Genomic DNA, 17,078 nt, shown 5'->3' on the forward strand with positions numbered 1-17,078 from the left:
AAAGTCTACATTGCATTCATTTATGTATTTAGTAGATTCATGTGTTTCACCCTTCCAGAATTACTGTCAAGTTTACCTACAAAAAAAGAAGAAATAGCCTTACAGAAATTACAAAGAGGAAGACACTCAATGATATTGCAAGATTTTAAAATAAATTTGTGACTAGTATGGCTATTTCAGCATTAGCATTAGCAATGTTCTTTAACATTTTGAGTCCTCATTTTATTTCTGAGACAAAATTATATATGCAGAAATAGTGACCAAAGACACTGACCCACAATTACTACAATAGGTTTAGAGAATCCAGAAGTATTTAACACAGTGAAAAGTTTCTTCAGTGTCATAAAGATACTTATCTTTTATTTACCAGTCCCACACTTGGAAGTGATAGATAATGGCAAAAAGAAATAAGATAGACATGTTGGTGTTATGACAGACAGAAGGAGAATTCAGTTCCAAGAACTGAAGTGGCTCAATATTGGAATGAAAAATGTTATAGAAGAATCCTGTCTGGAAGTGGAATCTTAATCAAATGTTCCAGATAGCAGAATGTTAACAGAAACCACTATACATGGATTTTTAAAGAATCAGAATGTAACAAAACAGGCTTAAGAATAAAATTACAGAAAATAGCATTTTATCTGTCTTCAATGACTCAGAAGGCCCTGTAGGATCTCGAAAGACACCAGATTCATTATAAAAATCAATAATTACCAAACACTGTAATAACTATAGAAGTCAGAGGAGACTGGTTGAATATTGATCCTTTGATATAGCATGGAATTTGCTATTTTGCATAAACTTGTCCTATGTAATTATTTTTCACATTTCTCTTTCCCATGAAATAGAATGCAAAACTGTAATAAAAAAGAGATCTATCTGAGCTTTCTGCTTTAATACCAAATTAATATGTATACTCTTCTGCTTAAAAAATATACTCTTGTATCCTCTGTGAGGGAGGCAGGAGAAGTCTTTATTTTATCCTCACTTTAAAAGTCAGGAAACTGAGGCACAGACAAGTAACTTGTCTAAGGTTAGTGGCAGAATACAGAGGTAGAACCAGGTTAATATGATGGATTATTGGCTTCTAATCAAGTGTTTTCGCTACTACATCAAATTACCTTAATTACCTTGCAATAAAACAATGTTTTATATATTTATTCCCATTTGTAATCCAAGAGAGTACAAGTTTTGATTTGATACACAAGTATATAACATTTACTAATAAAGAGTAATTATTAAAACAAAATTGTAACTCTGAATGTTTGTATAGTTGCTATTTAAGTAAAAATGTATTTTAAAAAATGTTTACTTGCCTTTTCATATTACTTTTTGCTAGCCTGTAAAATGACTACTTGAAAGATTCAATATATATGAAATAATACTTTTGAAAGTCTGTGGCAGTTATCTATAATTACTGTTTTTACCCACAAACTATTCTTGTTTTATACTTCATTTATTTAACAAATATTTATTGAGCAACTAATATGGGTATCACGTTATCTTTTTTTAAACATTTAACTTTCAAGGGGGAAAGAAGTTATTTTCTTGTGATATATACTAATGTAAACAATTACAAAATGCAATGAGTATTTTCTGATAAAAGTATAGGATCTAATAATGGAGTCTTTCACTTAATAAAATATTTCATAAGAAATATAATTTAAGATACTGACCTGTATGTTTTCTTGGTCCCTTCACATTTCTAGACACTTGAAAATATTTCACTTTGACCATTTTAATGTTAAAAATGGAATTGTTTATTGAAGGTCTTCAGGAAACTTAGAAAAGGCATGGACTATTCTCTTTGGACACATTGGAAACAGGAAGGAAGAGTATGCTGATTTCATTCAAAGAAGCAATATTTTATTAGGGAGTGATTAGGTGAGATAATAAATGAAGAGCCCCCAAATCAGGTACAATCCAAAAGAAAAGTGCATCATGAAAAATACTTCATTTCAGGTACACTTCATAAAATACTTCCTTCTACATATTCTGAGTTGGAAAGATAGCAACAATATATGTAGAACAAATGTTCAAGTATTCTAAGTAGGACAAAATGATATAGGAAAGAGCATCAGCAATAAAAGAATATTTGGCTATATCCTAAGACACACTGATATGAAGAAAAAAAGCTGAATTAATTTAAACAACTAAATATTGGACTGAACTAAACTACTGGATGCCAATCTCCACCGCATTCCCACTCCCACCTAAGGTTCATGGTCTGGAGATGAAATCACTATTATTAAGAATATTTCCTCATTAATAGAAACTGTACTCCTTGAATGCTATCTCAACTAGTTCTCATCAGATGTTTAATTTATATTTATTTATTTAAAATGTATTTATTAATCATCAGATGTATAGAATTTATTTACCATCTCCATAATCCAAAGGTACTATTACAAATTTTTTTAGTAAAACGAACTGCCAAAGCACAAATAACCCAAGTCTGAGAATAGTGGAAGGCTAGGGAAATTAGAAAAGGTTAGAGCTTGTACAGTTTGAAGTTCCTGTGTTAAATTACTTGGGGCTGTTATTTAAAAGGAAGGCTGTTAACCATTTGGTGAAAACTGAAGTTCAGAGAGAAAAGCACTCTGCTTGTACGCTTTGAGTTCAAGGCTCTCTATACCAGAAATGGAATACAACGTTACCTTCAGGGATTTTAATAAATCTAAGGAACACTGCTAGCAAAAGAGTTGCTGTCCAAATAGACTGACACACACAGGCCAATGTAGCGCCTAATGACAGAGTAAGATAATGACAGGCCCCACTCAAAATCAGCAGGAAGAGGAAGATCAATCTTGGCAGAGTGAAGGAAAAATGCTGGCTTTCTTCGCGTTAGCTCATCTCATACATATCTAGCTTCAGCAGCTGCCCAGTGCTGTGGGCTCTGCATTAACTACACAGTGGATCAATAACAATTACACCTTCTCAAAAACATGACACATAGCAGGATTGGGTTGACATTTCACTTAGGCCAACATTGATCTCAGTGCATCTGATTCCAGCCCTAAATTCAAGTCAGGCCTGGGTTTACTTGGAATAAACACAGAGTTAAAGACAAAAAAGGAAACCAGCTGCTTGTGTCTGGGTCTAGAAGTAAACAGCACTTCCATCGGTGCAGTTCACATTTTCAATCCACTCTTCTTCTTGTTGCTACCGGCAATTCTGAAGTTGATCAAAGACTATTTTTTATATGATTTACTCACCGTGACATCAATGTTGATAATATCTCCATCCTGAAGAGGTCGACTGAAACATAAACAGGAAAAAAAATGGTGACAGACAGATCCCAATAAAAGGAATATAAAAATAAATATCTAATGACCACTATCACAAGCCTAATGAGTTGCGGTGATAATTCTGAGTGGAGAAGGAATGAATGGAATAACTATAGTTAATCTTTAATTTATGTTAGTCACATCAATTTTTACTAGAAATACCTAAATGAGCATGTATTGCCACTGGTAAAAAATCTACTTATTCTCAACAAATTTACTTAATAGTTACCTTAATTTTACAAAGAGCCAAAGCAATAGTAGATGGTTAAAAATCTAAGATGGTAAAAGAAATACTTACTGCACAGCCACTTTTTTTGTATTACATATTGCTTTAACAAACATTAAATGGTGGTATTATGTCCATTTAGAAGCAAAATACTTCAAAATTGTTGCTCTACCATAATCAGCTTCAAAAGTTTGCAGGTAGGTTTCAATTAAACTATAGTGTCTTTCAACATATGTTATAGATCTTAGTTTCATGTTTTAGTTTCCAAAGGAACAATATGTTATTAAGCAATGAATACCTGTCAGGAATACCATGACAAAGCACGTTGTTTACAGAGGTACAAACAGATTTTGGAAAACCTCCATAGCCTAGAGGTGAGGGATAGGCATCATGACTGATGATTTCCTGATGAACAAGAGCATCTATCTCTTCAGTTGTCATGTCAACCTAAAATATTAAATAAAGAAATTGTGGAGCGACAGTTGAAGATACTTCCTGTATTTATTGACTATGCCTATAGCTATAGCACTTCCAGATGAGGCTGTATAAATTTACTGTGATAAACTTGTGGTACAACATTTCAATTAATTATGATTAACCTTAAAATCCTATTGTGCCTTTCTGACAACTGTTTGGGTATATGATGGTGTTATGGACTATTAGGAAATGGACATTTTAAAATCTAAGATCCTTTCAATCACTTGTGAGTCATTAAATGACATGACTCCGTTTTAGCCTGAAGGTTTAAAAAATATGTTGAGGCAATTCCTTCCTCTTCTTCAATGGTTAGTGCCCTGGGCTAACCAAAGCATATAAATTCTCAAAAGGATCTTCAATTTAGATGACAAAGCTTGAAAAGTAGGTCAAACCACACCTTTTTATCTCAGCGAAACATTACATGGGTTTCGCCATAATGGCATGGAGGTTACGGATCATCATTTAAAAAACTAAGTCTGATACATTTTGTAGAGATTCAGGTTCACTAATCTTGATTTCTTTCATGCCTAAACAAATCAATGTGTTTTAAAAAAATATTTTTCCCTTACTAGAAGGTATCCAATTGCTCCCAAACTAGAAGAAAACTGAAATCAAGTTTTGTGGGCACAGGAGGACTATCTCCACAAATTCATAAATCATGAGCAAATTCTAAAACAAAATCTTTTATTAAAAAGTATTTCTTCAAGAGTTTTCTTTATGTTATTTTATATTCACATTATGGTTAGTTGCGTTGCTATCACAAGTCTATTACACAAATGATACACTAAGTGTTTCATCTTTGAGTCTCACTTCCTAAATTCTGCCCACCTTTTGGAAACTACAGTATTTTCTTTTATGATCCTTACATAGCAGGATTCAGATTCAGTTTCAGATTATTCCAAAAGACCTAAATCTTGTAGTAAGATAGTTGTACACAATTACATTGCTGAATTACCTATAGCTTAGTGTATGTGGTCTGTCTTTCTTTGCAGAGCCAATGTAAGAAAATAAGAGACAAAGGATGAGGCAAAGCAACTCTTCAGGCACACGGAAATAATGTGGGGAATAAAAGCAGAAACTACAGGCAGGAGTAAGAGGGGAAAAGTCAAAGCCATCTGCCATGGATCAACTTGGATAGGCCGATTGTGCTCCAAGTATCTCCAGAATTCTGCTACTTAACATCAAATTTGTATTTTCAATTATCTCTTGAATAAACACAGAAATAATACGATCCCTTTCCCCTATCCCAAGGCTTTACTTAATTTTAACAAATGAGATGTGTACAAAAGAAGAGTTAAAGGGAAAGGGAAAAAAGGGGAGCAGGGTTTGTTGCCCCTTATGTAAGTCTTCCGAGGCTTGGTGAGACGCCACCTTTAAACTCTTCCCGGCCAGGAGGAGGACATGGCGGGCCAGCTGACAAGCCTGACGAAGCCCTTGAATCTGATCTTCATTCTTAACTTCTATGCTGTCTCCCCAGTCGGGTACAATGCCTGTCGTCACATAGTCTGGCTTCTTTATGTGCTTGAGGAAAAAGGATTGAAAACGAAGATCAGAACCCAGTGCATGACAATGGGATCATTTTTTCGGACACAGCCTCCTGCTTCATGGAGCTCTGCCCTTCCTGCCGGAGCACCGACCTCTGAAGCCAGCACAACAGACCCTCCAGGCTGCCCCCAGTTCCTTCCCCTGCCCTTTTGAACTTAACATGGCCTGTTAGTGCTGCCTCTGGATGGTCTGTTAACCTTTCTGTGCTTTGAGTCACACTGGACTGAAGGAGACTTCTGGTCAAAACAAACAGGAGTTTTCTTCCTTCTCCAACCCCGTTAGAAGCCTATTGCCATTGATAACAAATAGCACCAAGCTTCCCAATTGCCAAATGGTTAATTAAGAGCACTTTCATCTCCTCGACACAAAGATAAATTTATGCAAAGGATAGCTCACAACACCCTCTCCCAATGAATATATGTAAAAGGCTGACTGTCAAGTTCACGGACGCCTATTACATATGCACTTCTCTTACACTTTGCAACTGTACCCAAACTAAGAAGGAACTAGAGGACAAAATGAAACAGCTCTCTTTCCTTTTCCTTTCTTTTTTTTTCAAGTACATAAAAAATACTTTGAACACTTCCATCATTTGTCAAAAACAAACAAACTCCCCCCTCCTCTAAAACTCAAAATGTTCAACTCTGATCACCCTTGGAGAACATTCTCCACCACGAACTTAAATCCGTGGGCAGTATTCAGAAAATAAATACTACCTTACACACAGAGCTCCTTTCAGTCCCAAGGTTTTGCACAGCTCTTTACAAACTATTTATGGCAACTGCTACATAAGTTTTGTTGAGCAGTACCCAGTAAGGCTACACAGCAGTTGGGGACAGGAAGCTGAGAGAGATAACGCTATTCAATGGACATCACAGCATCTCTGGAAGGTCTGAGGTTAGGGCTCTGCACTTTGGGAACTGCATCATGCAGGATTTAAGGACCTTCACTTGTTCTTGTGTTCAGATGGGCCTTTCTGACACAAGTAACACCATTGCTTGGGCTGCAGCAGCCGAGCTCGGGGTGAGCATCTTCTCTGCTACAGCTTTACCACCAGCACCCACAAAGCACACCCGGTCTCCCACAGCCCCGCCTCCTCTCTCTTTGCAATCTGGCCAGGTTACAACCACAGGCAGAAGGGCTGTTGGCTTGTCACTGAAATTCTAAAACAATACATTCACCTCTCTGGAGACTTCTTTTTTCTTTTCTACTAAAGAAATACCAGAAACATACTCTGGCTCTGGTGGCCTGTCTTGTCAGCCCTTGTCACAAAAATGGGCCACTCACCTTCAGGGAGTATGATATACTTAATGTGGGTTTACTGCAAAAAAAAAAAAACACACAACAAAAAAACAGAAAAAGAGGGAAAGCAGGTGACTTTTGTGACAAATCTATTATTTCTTTCACCTATTCTCGTTCTTCCTAAACGATCCCCACACCTCCTTTACATTGCATTTTAGAAAAATGGACAGATTGTCTATAATCTTATCTTCATGGTAGAAATTTAATATGGAAATTTTAATGATAGAAACTTGAATTCTAAGTGAATTAAGCAGTTATGAGCTCAGTGCTTTATTTAAAAAATGAATATTATAGAACTGCAGGATGTTAAAACTTCCCAGACCACAGTTTTAAATCACAGACCAAGTTAAAAAATTATAATTCAAACACCTCAGAAATCAAAGGTGCAAAAACACTTGATTGCTTCTGCAGTTAACCTTTATCTTGGCCGGAAAAAGCAGCAAAAAAATAATAGGCAATACAGTACCTTAGGGACTGGATGAGCTGAAGAAACTGCAGCCGGCAAAACTATACTGTGTGAAATCTCTCTTTGTCTTCGGAAAAAGAAATTTCTTCTTTGTTGACTGCTTGACTGCTTGTGTAAGTAGATATGATTGAGTGATGAAGAGAAAATCCTGTGACAACCTAGAAGCAGAAATAGACATATCTTAAGTAAAAAAAAAACTACTTAGTGCTACATGTTAAGATGTTGCATTGTTGTCTATTAGATCATTATTATAATCCTTTATTGGCTCAAAAAAGAAAAAGCTCCAAATAGAAAGGAAAGCAGTGGTATTCTGAGTTCTAGTACAATAGTAGCAAAGCATATTTATTAGCTAATAGTATGTTTACATAAATGTTTGACAATGGAAAACTCTATTCTAGTGGGTAAAAAACATATAGAAACATCTGCTAAACACCAGGTCTATAAAAAGAGCAATTTCTGCTGTGGTACCTTAAAAGCAGCCATGTCCAGGATGACCCTAGATTCAGGGCACTGTTTGGGTGGCTTTAAGTTCTTTAAAGCCATTTTCCTTTCACGACTCCTGGACAAATTACCAGCTGCACTTTTTGCCCTCGATAGGATTACTACTCTGTGTTAAGTTCATGTGCAGCGAGGCATTATACTGAAATTCATTGTAATGAATGCTCGAGTCAGATAAAGACTAAATAGCAAAACTGTAGGGTGTAACCCTGAAAGAAAACGAATGTAGGGTCCTAAAGTACCCACAACAGGAATTTAGAAATATCTATCAAAATTTTAAATGCACACATCCTTTGACTCAGCAATTCATCTCCTAGGACTCTACTGTATGCAATGATGGATGTTTGAAGATGAACTGTAGCACTGTTTGTGGTAGAAAAAAATGGGAAATAATCCAAATGTCCAATCGTAGGGGACTGGTTAAATATATTATGGTAAATCTGTACAACAGAAAACTATAGAGGTATTAAAGAGAATAAGCTAAATCATCTCTATGTATTGACATTGAAAGAGGTCACAATATATTGTTAGGAAAATAGCAAATGCTGAGCCGTACATATTAAAAGTTCATTAAAAGGAGCTTATGTAAAAAGCTCATGTAAAAAGAACTTATACATTTATACAGGCTTGTATATGCCTATAAAATTTCTGAAAATTGATATTCAGCAACAGTGGTTATTTCTGGGGTATCTGATTGGGGCTGGGGTGGGGAGGAAGACTTACCGATTCCTTCTGTTTTCTTCTATACTGATTGACTTTTAAAAACATTCACTTGCATTACTTTTATAATTAAAACAATAGTTTTAAAAATCCCCAACATGCCATAATTGCATGTCAGGTGTTGGCAAACTACAGCCCAAAGGGCAAATCTGCCCTGCTGCCTATTTTTATATAGCCCCAACCTGAAAGTGATTTTTATATTTATAAATGGTTGAAAAAAATCATATTTTGTAATGTGAAATTATACAATATTCAAATTTCAGTGCCCATAAATAAAGGTTTATTGGAACATAGCTACACTCATTCACTTACAATTAGCCATGGCTGCTTTTGAGCGACAGTGGCAGAGTTGAGTAGTTGTGACAGAGAACATATGGCTCACAAAGCCTAAGATATTTACTACCTGCCCCTTAGAGAAGAATTTTGTCGACTCCCGGTCTAGAGCACTGGTTCTCGAAATGTGGTACCCAGACCAGCATATTAGTATCACATGGGGAAAAGATGCAAATTCTTGGGCCCCTCCTCAATTTACTGACTCAGACTCTGGGATGTGGTCAGCAATCTGTGTTTTAACAATCCCTCACCAGAGTGATTCTCATGCACACTAAAGTTTGAGAATTACTGGCCTAGAGTAATCTTTCAGCTGTGAAACATAATGGAAACACAAATTGCAGGTGAGTATTAGCCCCAAAACTCAAGATCTCTAAGTGGGAGAAAGGAAAAATGGGAAAAAGGCGCAGAAGCAAACAAACCCCTATAGTCATTGATTCAGTGTCCTAAGTTTCACTCAATTATGTTCTTCCAGAAAGCTGAAAGTAACATTGTTGAATCAAACTTACAGAGGTGTTTCAGGTACTATTTTAAACAATTCCAAATACCAGACAAAATGCTGCCAGTAATATCACTTCTTTAAAAAAAAAAAAGTTGCTTGATAGAGGCAGGTACATATTCCCTAAAGCTTGTAAAGTACAACATTTCCCTAAAGACAACACCACCAGCCCCAGGATGTTAATTGTCTATGAGGGGCAGGGTAGTTTCCTAGTAAAAGCAGATGGTTGGAAAGCAGAAGCCTGGACTTCTGTCTCAGCTCTACTACTTGGTAGCTGTGTGGCCCTGAGCAAGTGTCTTGTTTTGAGTCTCAAGTGAGAATTAATTGGAATAAAGTCTGTGAAAGTGCCCTGCCTTTAGTAGATGCCCCCAAAAATGGTAGTTCCTTCAAGAATACTTGAAAAGTAAAATGAGAAAGAAACCCTGGGCTTCACTATAGCTTCTAATACTGAGAACTTATTGTACGTCAATTACTATGCTAGGCCCTTTACATATGGTAGCTCATTAATCTTCCTGAGAACCCTGTAAACTGTAAACTGTTATTACTCATTCCACAGTTGAAGATACGGAAGCACACAAAGGTAAGTAACTCTGCCAGAGTGCCAAAGCTGCGGGAAAGCAGGTCCAGTTGCCTTCATGAAGTATACTGCTCTCTCATGCGTGAGAAAAAGATGAGCTAACAACACACAAGGACACACTCTGAAAATGTAAAAGGCCTCACAAAACTAGTAAAAGTTACCACTATTATTATTTTTTTTTTGCAAAAGTGGTGATGGGTTGACCTAATCCATCCTCTTTCTCAAGCCAAACTCCCTTTGCTGACCAAATACATGCTGTAGAGGTTTGGCTGGGCAGTCTGTGGACACAGAATGGAAAAATCTGGGTCCCAGTTAAAGCCAAGGAAAGGCTCAGGTGGAATCAATCCATGATTCTGGGCTCCCTAACTGCATCCCTAGGTAGGACCAAAGACAAGCTCCCAAGTGTTTTCCCTTCTGAGAAAAGCATGTATTATGATGACTATTAATAACAATAACACTAATAGAAATAGAAAACAATAATAGTGGTTAACACTTAATGGCCAGTTTCTTTAATTAAGCACAGTGCTAGGTGCTCCACACGCATTAAGTCTTACCAGTGCTGTTAGGGAGGCGGGCAGCTGTTGATGTCACTAGTTTATGGATGAGGAACAAAGGCTCACACCTCTGGTGGCCCCAGCTAGAGTCCTCGAAGTCTGAATCCAGGGCTGTGTCTGCCGCTCCAAGCTGCCTTTCAACAGTGTGCACGGGCTCTAGTAGCTGGTATGCTTTGCTATAGCATGTGTTTTTTCAGGGATTCGATTTCAAAGAAATTTTTTTTTAATCATGAAAAAAAAATAAACATCATGGAACCAGCCAACATTCAGAATGAAGGTATTTTTCATGAAAAGTCTTAGAACTGATTTAACTGGGAGGCATTGTGGTAGTGAAAATAACATGAGCTTTGAAGTCAGATCTGAATTACCAAAACTTCTGAGCCCCATTTCTTCACCATTACATGGGAATAGTAGTGCTTTCCTCACCACCAGGTTGTTGTGAACATTAGTTGAGATAACACATATCCCTAAACCGTCTTTTAAAAGTAGGCGCTCCATGGGGGAGTTCCCTTGTGGCCTAGTGGTTAGGATTCCAGGCTTTCACTGCCATGGCCTGGGTTCAATCCCTGGTCGGGGAACTGAGATCCTGCAAGACATGTGGTGTGGCCAAAAAAATAAAAAAATTAAAAAGTAGCCACCCCAAAAATGTTAATGTCTTTTCCTTTCCCTTCTCAACACTCAACATGTTTACCTGTGGGCCTTGAAATTTACTTATTCTTTTATTTGACAATTACTTACTGAGCTCCTCCTACATGCCATGCTTTGGACACGAGGTGAACCAGGTGACAAAGTCTCTGCCTCAGGGAGCTCATATTCCGTGGTGCGACACAGACAAGAAGCAAACAAATACATTCGATTATAACACATGGTGATATTCCTGATGAAAAATGGGCCCGAATGACACCGCATTGGAGCTAGAGGTTCTGCTCCTGGTCCTGCCAGGAGCTAACTGTGTGACCTCGGGCAGTAACAACAGCAGTGAACACTGGCTGAGAGCCTACTGGTGCCAAGCTCTGTGCTGAGCACTTCACAGACACTATCAACTGCTACAGAAGGTTTAGTAAAATGAGGGAGTGAACTTCATAATCTTTGAGGTCTATTTTTTTTAATATAAATTTATTTATTTATTTTGGCTGCGTTGGGTCTTCGTTGCTGCGCACGGGCTTTCTCTAGTTGCAGTGAGCTGGGGCTACCCTTCATTGCGGTGCGCGGGCTTCTCATTGCGGTGGCTTCTCTTGTTGCGGAGCACGGGCTCTAGGCGCACGGGCTTCAGTAGTTGTGCCTCGTGGGCTCTAGAGTGCAGGCTCAGTAGTTGTGGTGCACGGGCTTAGTTGCTCCGCGGCATGTGGGATCTTCCCGGACCAGGGCTCGAACCCATCCCCTGTATTGGCAGGCGGATTCTTAACCACTGCGCCACCAGGGAAGTCCCTGACGTCTCTTTTAGCTCTGAAAATGTGTGCCTTCATTCAGCAGCTTCTGACTGTCATGCTATGTCCCAGGCAATGGGACGATGTAGAGTCTGATCAATTTTAGGACTCATGTAGATTTTTTTCAATGCAGCTGATAACATGAAAGAGAGGTCATCTTTATCAGTATTATCAAGTTCAAGTACACAGTCATTACAGGGGGAATCTTTCCAATGTTCTTAAACTCAACGCATGAAGTCATCAGGTCTCTACTAGGAGATCTGAATGAGGCTTCTCAGACATTCACTTCTAGAATGAACAGTGTCGCCAACATACCTGTTCTGCTAAATAATGGGCTCACTGCCAGAAAGAGGCAAGCACCTTCACACATGACTTAAACATTGGGAACACAGCCTGAACATATCCAATCTGTTGACAATTATGGTTTTGCAGTGTTCTCAGCAACTCCACTTCCATAAGATACATTTTTATTGGAAGCAAAATCTTTTCTTTCAATCTGATAAAAGACACCCTATAAATGTTGTCACAAAGTAACAGGATAATAAGGTACCATACCGTGTTTATTCTACTAACTATTCATTACAAACCAGAAAAAAAACCCCAACAATTTAGTGTTTTCACAGGTGAAATGAAGAAATGGTCTTACATCAATATGTGCCTTTAGAAGATAATGGCTCTCCAATTAACATGACAAAAAATGCGGGGGGAGATCCTCAACTTTGCTTATCATAGTGTAATTCATAAATAGCAATTAACAAATTTTCTAAATGCAGAGGGAGTAAAATTAAAATCCCCTATCCCAATTATACTCAGGGTCACAAACTACATTATCTGCTATAGATCAGTCTAGAAAAGGTTTGTTGAATTTCCTATATATTTCCTTTCTTTTTAAAAGCACTGCTTTGTACATCCAAAATGAACACATATGTTATACATCTGTTATATTTCAATTTAAAAAATAACTAAATAGAAGAACTGCTGATACCTTCTAATAACTACATGTAACTTCCAACTTGCTACTGTCAGTGTTACACAGCTAATTTGATGATGTCCATCATCAGAGGCAGGGACACCAGGGAGGTTTCCATCAGCCTCGGGACTGGCCCCTCGGTCTTCTGGGCATCATCATTCACCCAGGACTCACAGCAAACCCTCTTTTGTTAAAGCTATTTTTAGGAAACAAGGGTTAAGTTGACTAATCTGAAGTTTAGAAGATGCCAGTAGGAAATCATCAGAAACCTCAGAAGAGGAGAGCCCCAGATCAGCAAGGAGCTGCTTTGGACTAATTTGATCTTAAAAGACATGATCATAGCGAGTGTTGTTACTGTCAATTATGTAACAGAAACTCTATATAAGGTTTCCTTAGGCAGTAAATCTATACATTATTAGTTATGAATACTAGAATACTTACTGTTATCACAGGTAATAACAAGAATTTATTTTCAGTGTCATAAAAATTCTATTAGCTCCTAGTTTGAGCTGAATGTCAAAAATTATAAGCAACTGCTTCTTTCCTTCCACGGAGGAGCACGCTGTGCAGCCTGAATGTCTATTGAAATTGCTATATGACCCTTGGATCCTGCAGCACATTTTTCATATTCTAAATTTGTATTTGAAATGTAAATCTAGGTTACAGTTTTAAATATTTTCATATTCGGTAATAACATCAATTTCTAAAAGCTGCATTTTATTTCCCTTTACAGATTAAGTCTGAAAGGTGGGACTACAGAATTCAAGTATGATGGGGGAAGAACGCATTTAAAATAACTAATATTGCTGCATATGACATGCCCTATATTCACTGGCCTCTTACTCAGGGTTCATTTTAATTGTTATCTGCACGTGCATTCTATACCACATAATGAAAAGCTTCCATTTCACCCACTGAGCCCTGGGTTTTTATGTGCACCTCTACTAATGACCCTTAATTAAGCCGATTTTACCCTCGGAAATGCAAGTTTTCTTTTGGTCAACAAGTATTTTTAAGAGAGAGTTCTGAATGAACTTCCAAAGAGACATTTAAAATGCCTATTAATGCTTATTATCTTAAGCAGTTGTAAAACTGAACAAAGTACATTTGTACTCAAGTGTGGGCTACCAACACCTCTATGTTTCACTGTACGTTTCCAGGGAAGCACTTTCACCCTCCAGAGTGCCATCAATCCTCAGTTACGGTATGTTTCAGAGGCTTCAAGTATCTGGGTAGAAAACAACACAATAAAGTAGCCTGTATCACTTTACATTAGCCAACAATGTCAACCAGAGATAATATGTAATTTAAAAGACACCCTGTAAAATGTCTTGCTGAATGTATTTTTTCGTAATGATCAGCAAATGTCAAAGTCTAGTAACAAAACTATTATTTATAGCATATCAACATCTAATTGATTTTACAAATGGAGGCAATTATTTTGGATGAAGGGAGGAATGCCTGCCAGATTTAAATGATTTATGATTACTAAGAGAAAACAACGTTTTGCTAATTCATTTTCAAATATGGCTCTTACACTCATTGATGATTTTAATTTTAAATCAAAGGATTTGCTAAAATAATATATTAACTCTAAAAAAAAGCAACTTGTGACAGCAATTCAAGATATTTTTAACTGTTTAGAAATATTGCTTCCTACAGTAGGCTCAGGAGGGACTGTACCACAGAAATACATTTTCAAGGTGCTGATTTAGAACCACAGAAAGATCACAGTTCATGAACTCCAACCAATTACCCAGGGTAGGAGTACAGGCTCTTACAGCACGGTGAATGCAGCCATGTCTCATATTTCCTGACCTAAAACATTGACTGTCCGCTTGATAGGTTTGATAACTTGCACAAATGTCGTGAAAGGAAAATTAAATAGTCTGCCTCACTCTCTGTAACTCCCATTGATTTTTATAATCTAGTAGTAAGAGGTACATGTTTTAAGAGTAAATGAGAAAGTAAGTTCCTTCCCATATCAAGGAGACTATAACGCAGAAGAGAAGCTCACATTTCACAAGAAATAACCTGTGCATCTGTTGAAGAAGAAGAAGAAAAAGAAGGGAAAAAAACCCAAAACGGCTAGAGGAATGCCCCAGGCTGAAGCAGATACTGATTGGGCAGAGCTTAAGGACAAGGGCCCTTGGAACTAAACAAAAGCAAATTCATTCTGTTGACAGATGTTGATTACATCAAAGCAACAAGGAACTCCCCCAACTCCCATTTTTTAAAAAACAATTAATACCTCTCTATAATCTACACAATAAGGACAAAGTAAGTTTTTAAACCAATCATAACAGACATTATTAAACTTGTTTTTTAAAAGTTTTGGTTGAGTTCTGGTGTGCTTTTAGCTACGAGCTTCTCCAAACAGTGCTTTATTCATTCCCACGGACATGTCTGGGGAGCTAAGCTGCCCATGCCATCAGCCCCTTCCTTCCAGGGGTTAACTGCTCTAACTGCCAAATAAAATACAGAGCAAGCCATGTAATTATGGAGACAGTCAAAGGGCAGGCTCTATTTTGAAATCTATTTGCACGGACAAGGTCTTCCAATTGAGCTTACAGGAAACAAGCTGGTAAAGAGCCTCCTTTTCCCCAGATGCTTTCCACACTTTTTCTCCAATTCAGAAAATCATGGATATGGACACCATACACCATTACTTCCTGGATTTCAAGCTAAGATGCCATTACAAGGAGAAGAGTGGATCTGTTTCACAAACCTGTAAAAAAAACCTTTTTTTTTCTTAATTAACAGCATTTGGCAACAGCATCCGGCAACAGCCTCTGGACGATAAAGCTACAGTGTTTATTAAACAACATTTCTCAAGAGGATACAGGCCAATTGTTATGCAGGTGTTGGAAAACAGATCATTTTCTTTAATGCTCAAAATAAAGCACATAGTCAAGTCTAAAGTACGCTGGCATAAACACTTATCTGAAATAAAGATTCTACTCGACATGCAACAGGGTTGTCCTTGAAGTTATTTATAGCTAAGCTGGCTAAAACAGTAACAAAGATTCCACAGAAATAAAAAAAAAAGAAATGTGTAAAGTATTTTACGTGACACAAAATCACAAGTCACTTTTATGCTGAAACATAAAAATTTGTCCGAGTTGCTTAGAGCTCTACGTTTGCAATTTCTATGAGACTTTATCATACTCATATTAGAATTGGGCCACTACAACTAATAACACTAAGTAGTCAGAGGAAGGTGAGATAGTAGTCTTCACCACACATATGAGGCTGTGGATGTAACTCATCATCAAGCCTATAAACCAGAGCCTGGGAGTCCTGGTTCTAAAGAAGATGAGCTGGAAAGCCAGCCACAGAGCACTTCTGGGAAGAGGAAGGGTGGCGGCCTGAGGGCACCCCCTACCAATAATAACAACATTCAAGAATGATGCCCAGGTCATGGCAAAACATGACCTTCCCCAAGGCTCCATCAGGAAGTTGGCTCAGTGCTACATCCCTCTTCCTTTTTAACAAAATGTATCAATAGCAACTGATAGAGTATAATGTCAATGACAAGTTCAGAAATGGGTTTAGGAAAAATACTTCATTTTGCTACTTAACAAAAGCTAATTGGATAATATGTTGTTATTCATTAATTTACATCACTAGCACCTAGGGATCTGTGATTTAAACGAAAAGCATTCCCCTCTTCTTGGGTGACAAAAACAACCCAACCTATTCTAGAAACACAGATCAATAAACATACCTATTTAATAAAGTAGACTCATGTTTGTGAACCTAGAAAAAAGTTCCTTTAGGCCGGCCCAATCGTAGCCAGGGGAGGAGTGTCAAAGATTATAGTAAGAACACAAAATCTAAATCTAAAAGCAGATCATTTGGTGGATAAGTGGAAGTTACACAGAAATCATTCATCTGTAAAAGGAACTAGGACTACTGTATGAAATTTCTCCATTTAAGATGAAAAACGTTTAGTTCAACATTTGAATTTAAATTCCTCTTTATAATCATAAAATATTGAGTCACACTGAAATAGTATATGCTTAGAAAATCCCATTGTGTCTCAGCTAAAGTTTAGAGAAAAGCAGCTTTTTAGCACTTCAACAATACATATACTCAGGCAACTTCTTGGACAAAGAAATATTGTACCCTTTCACAGGAAATAAAGAAGCTGTTTATTAGGGCTGTGGTTAAAATGTAATAATTCATTCCAGTTGAGCC

At 37.4% G+C, this 17,078-nt stretch overlaps 1 protein-coding gene across 1 annotated transcript in view; it reads right to left on the reverse strand.

Moving 5' to 3' along the window:
* Window positions 1–17,078, reverse strand: part of METAP1D (methionyl aminopeptidase type 1D, mitochondrial) — a 78,959-nt gene that overhangs the window by 10,160 nt on the left and 51,721 nt on the right. The window contains 4 exon segments of the mRNA XM_030851925.2: window positions 3,216–3,258; window positions 3,812–3,960; window positions 5,362–5,511; window positions 7,304–7,461. Coding sequence (XP_030707785.2) covers window positions 3,216–3,258; window positions 3,812–3,960; window positions 5,362–5,511; window positions 7,304–7,461 — 500 coding nt within the window.

Source organism: Globicephala melas, chromosome 7 (assembly GCF_963455315.2).
Source record: "Globicephala melas chromosome 7, mGloMel1.2, whole genome shotgun sequence".
NCBI classification, from domain to species: domain Eukaryota; kingdom Metazoa; phylum Chordata; class Mammalia; order Artiodactyla; family Delphinidae; genus Globicephala; species Globicephala melas.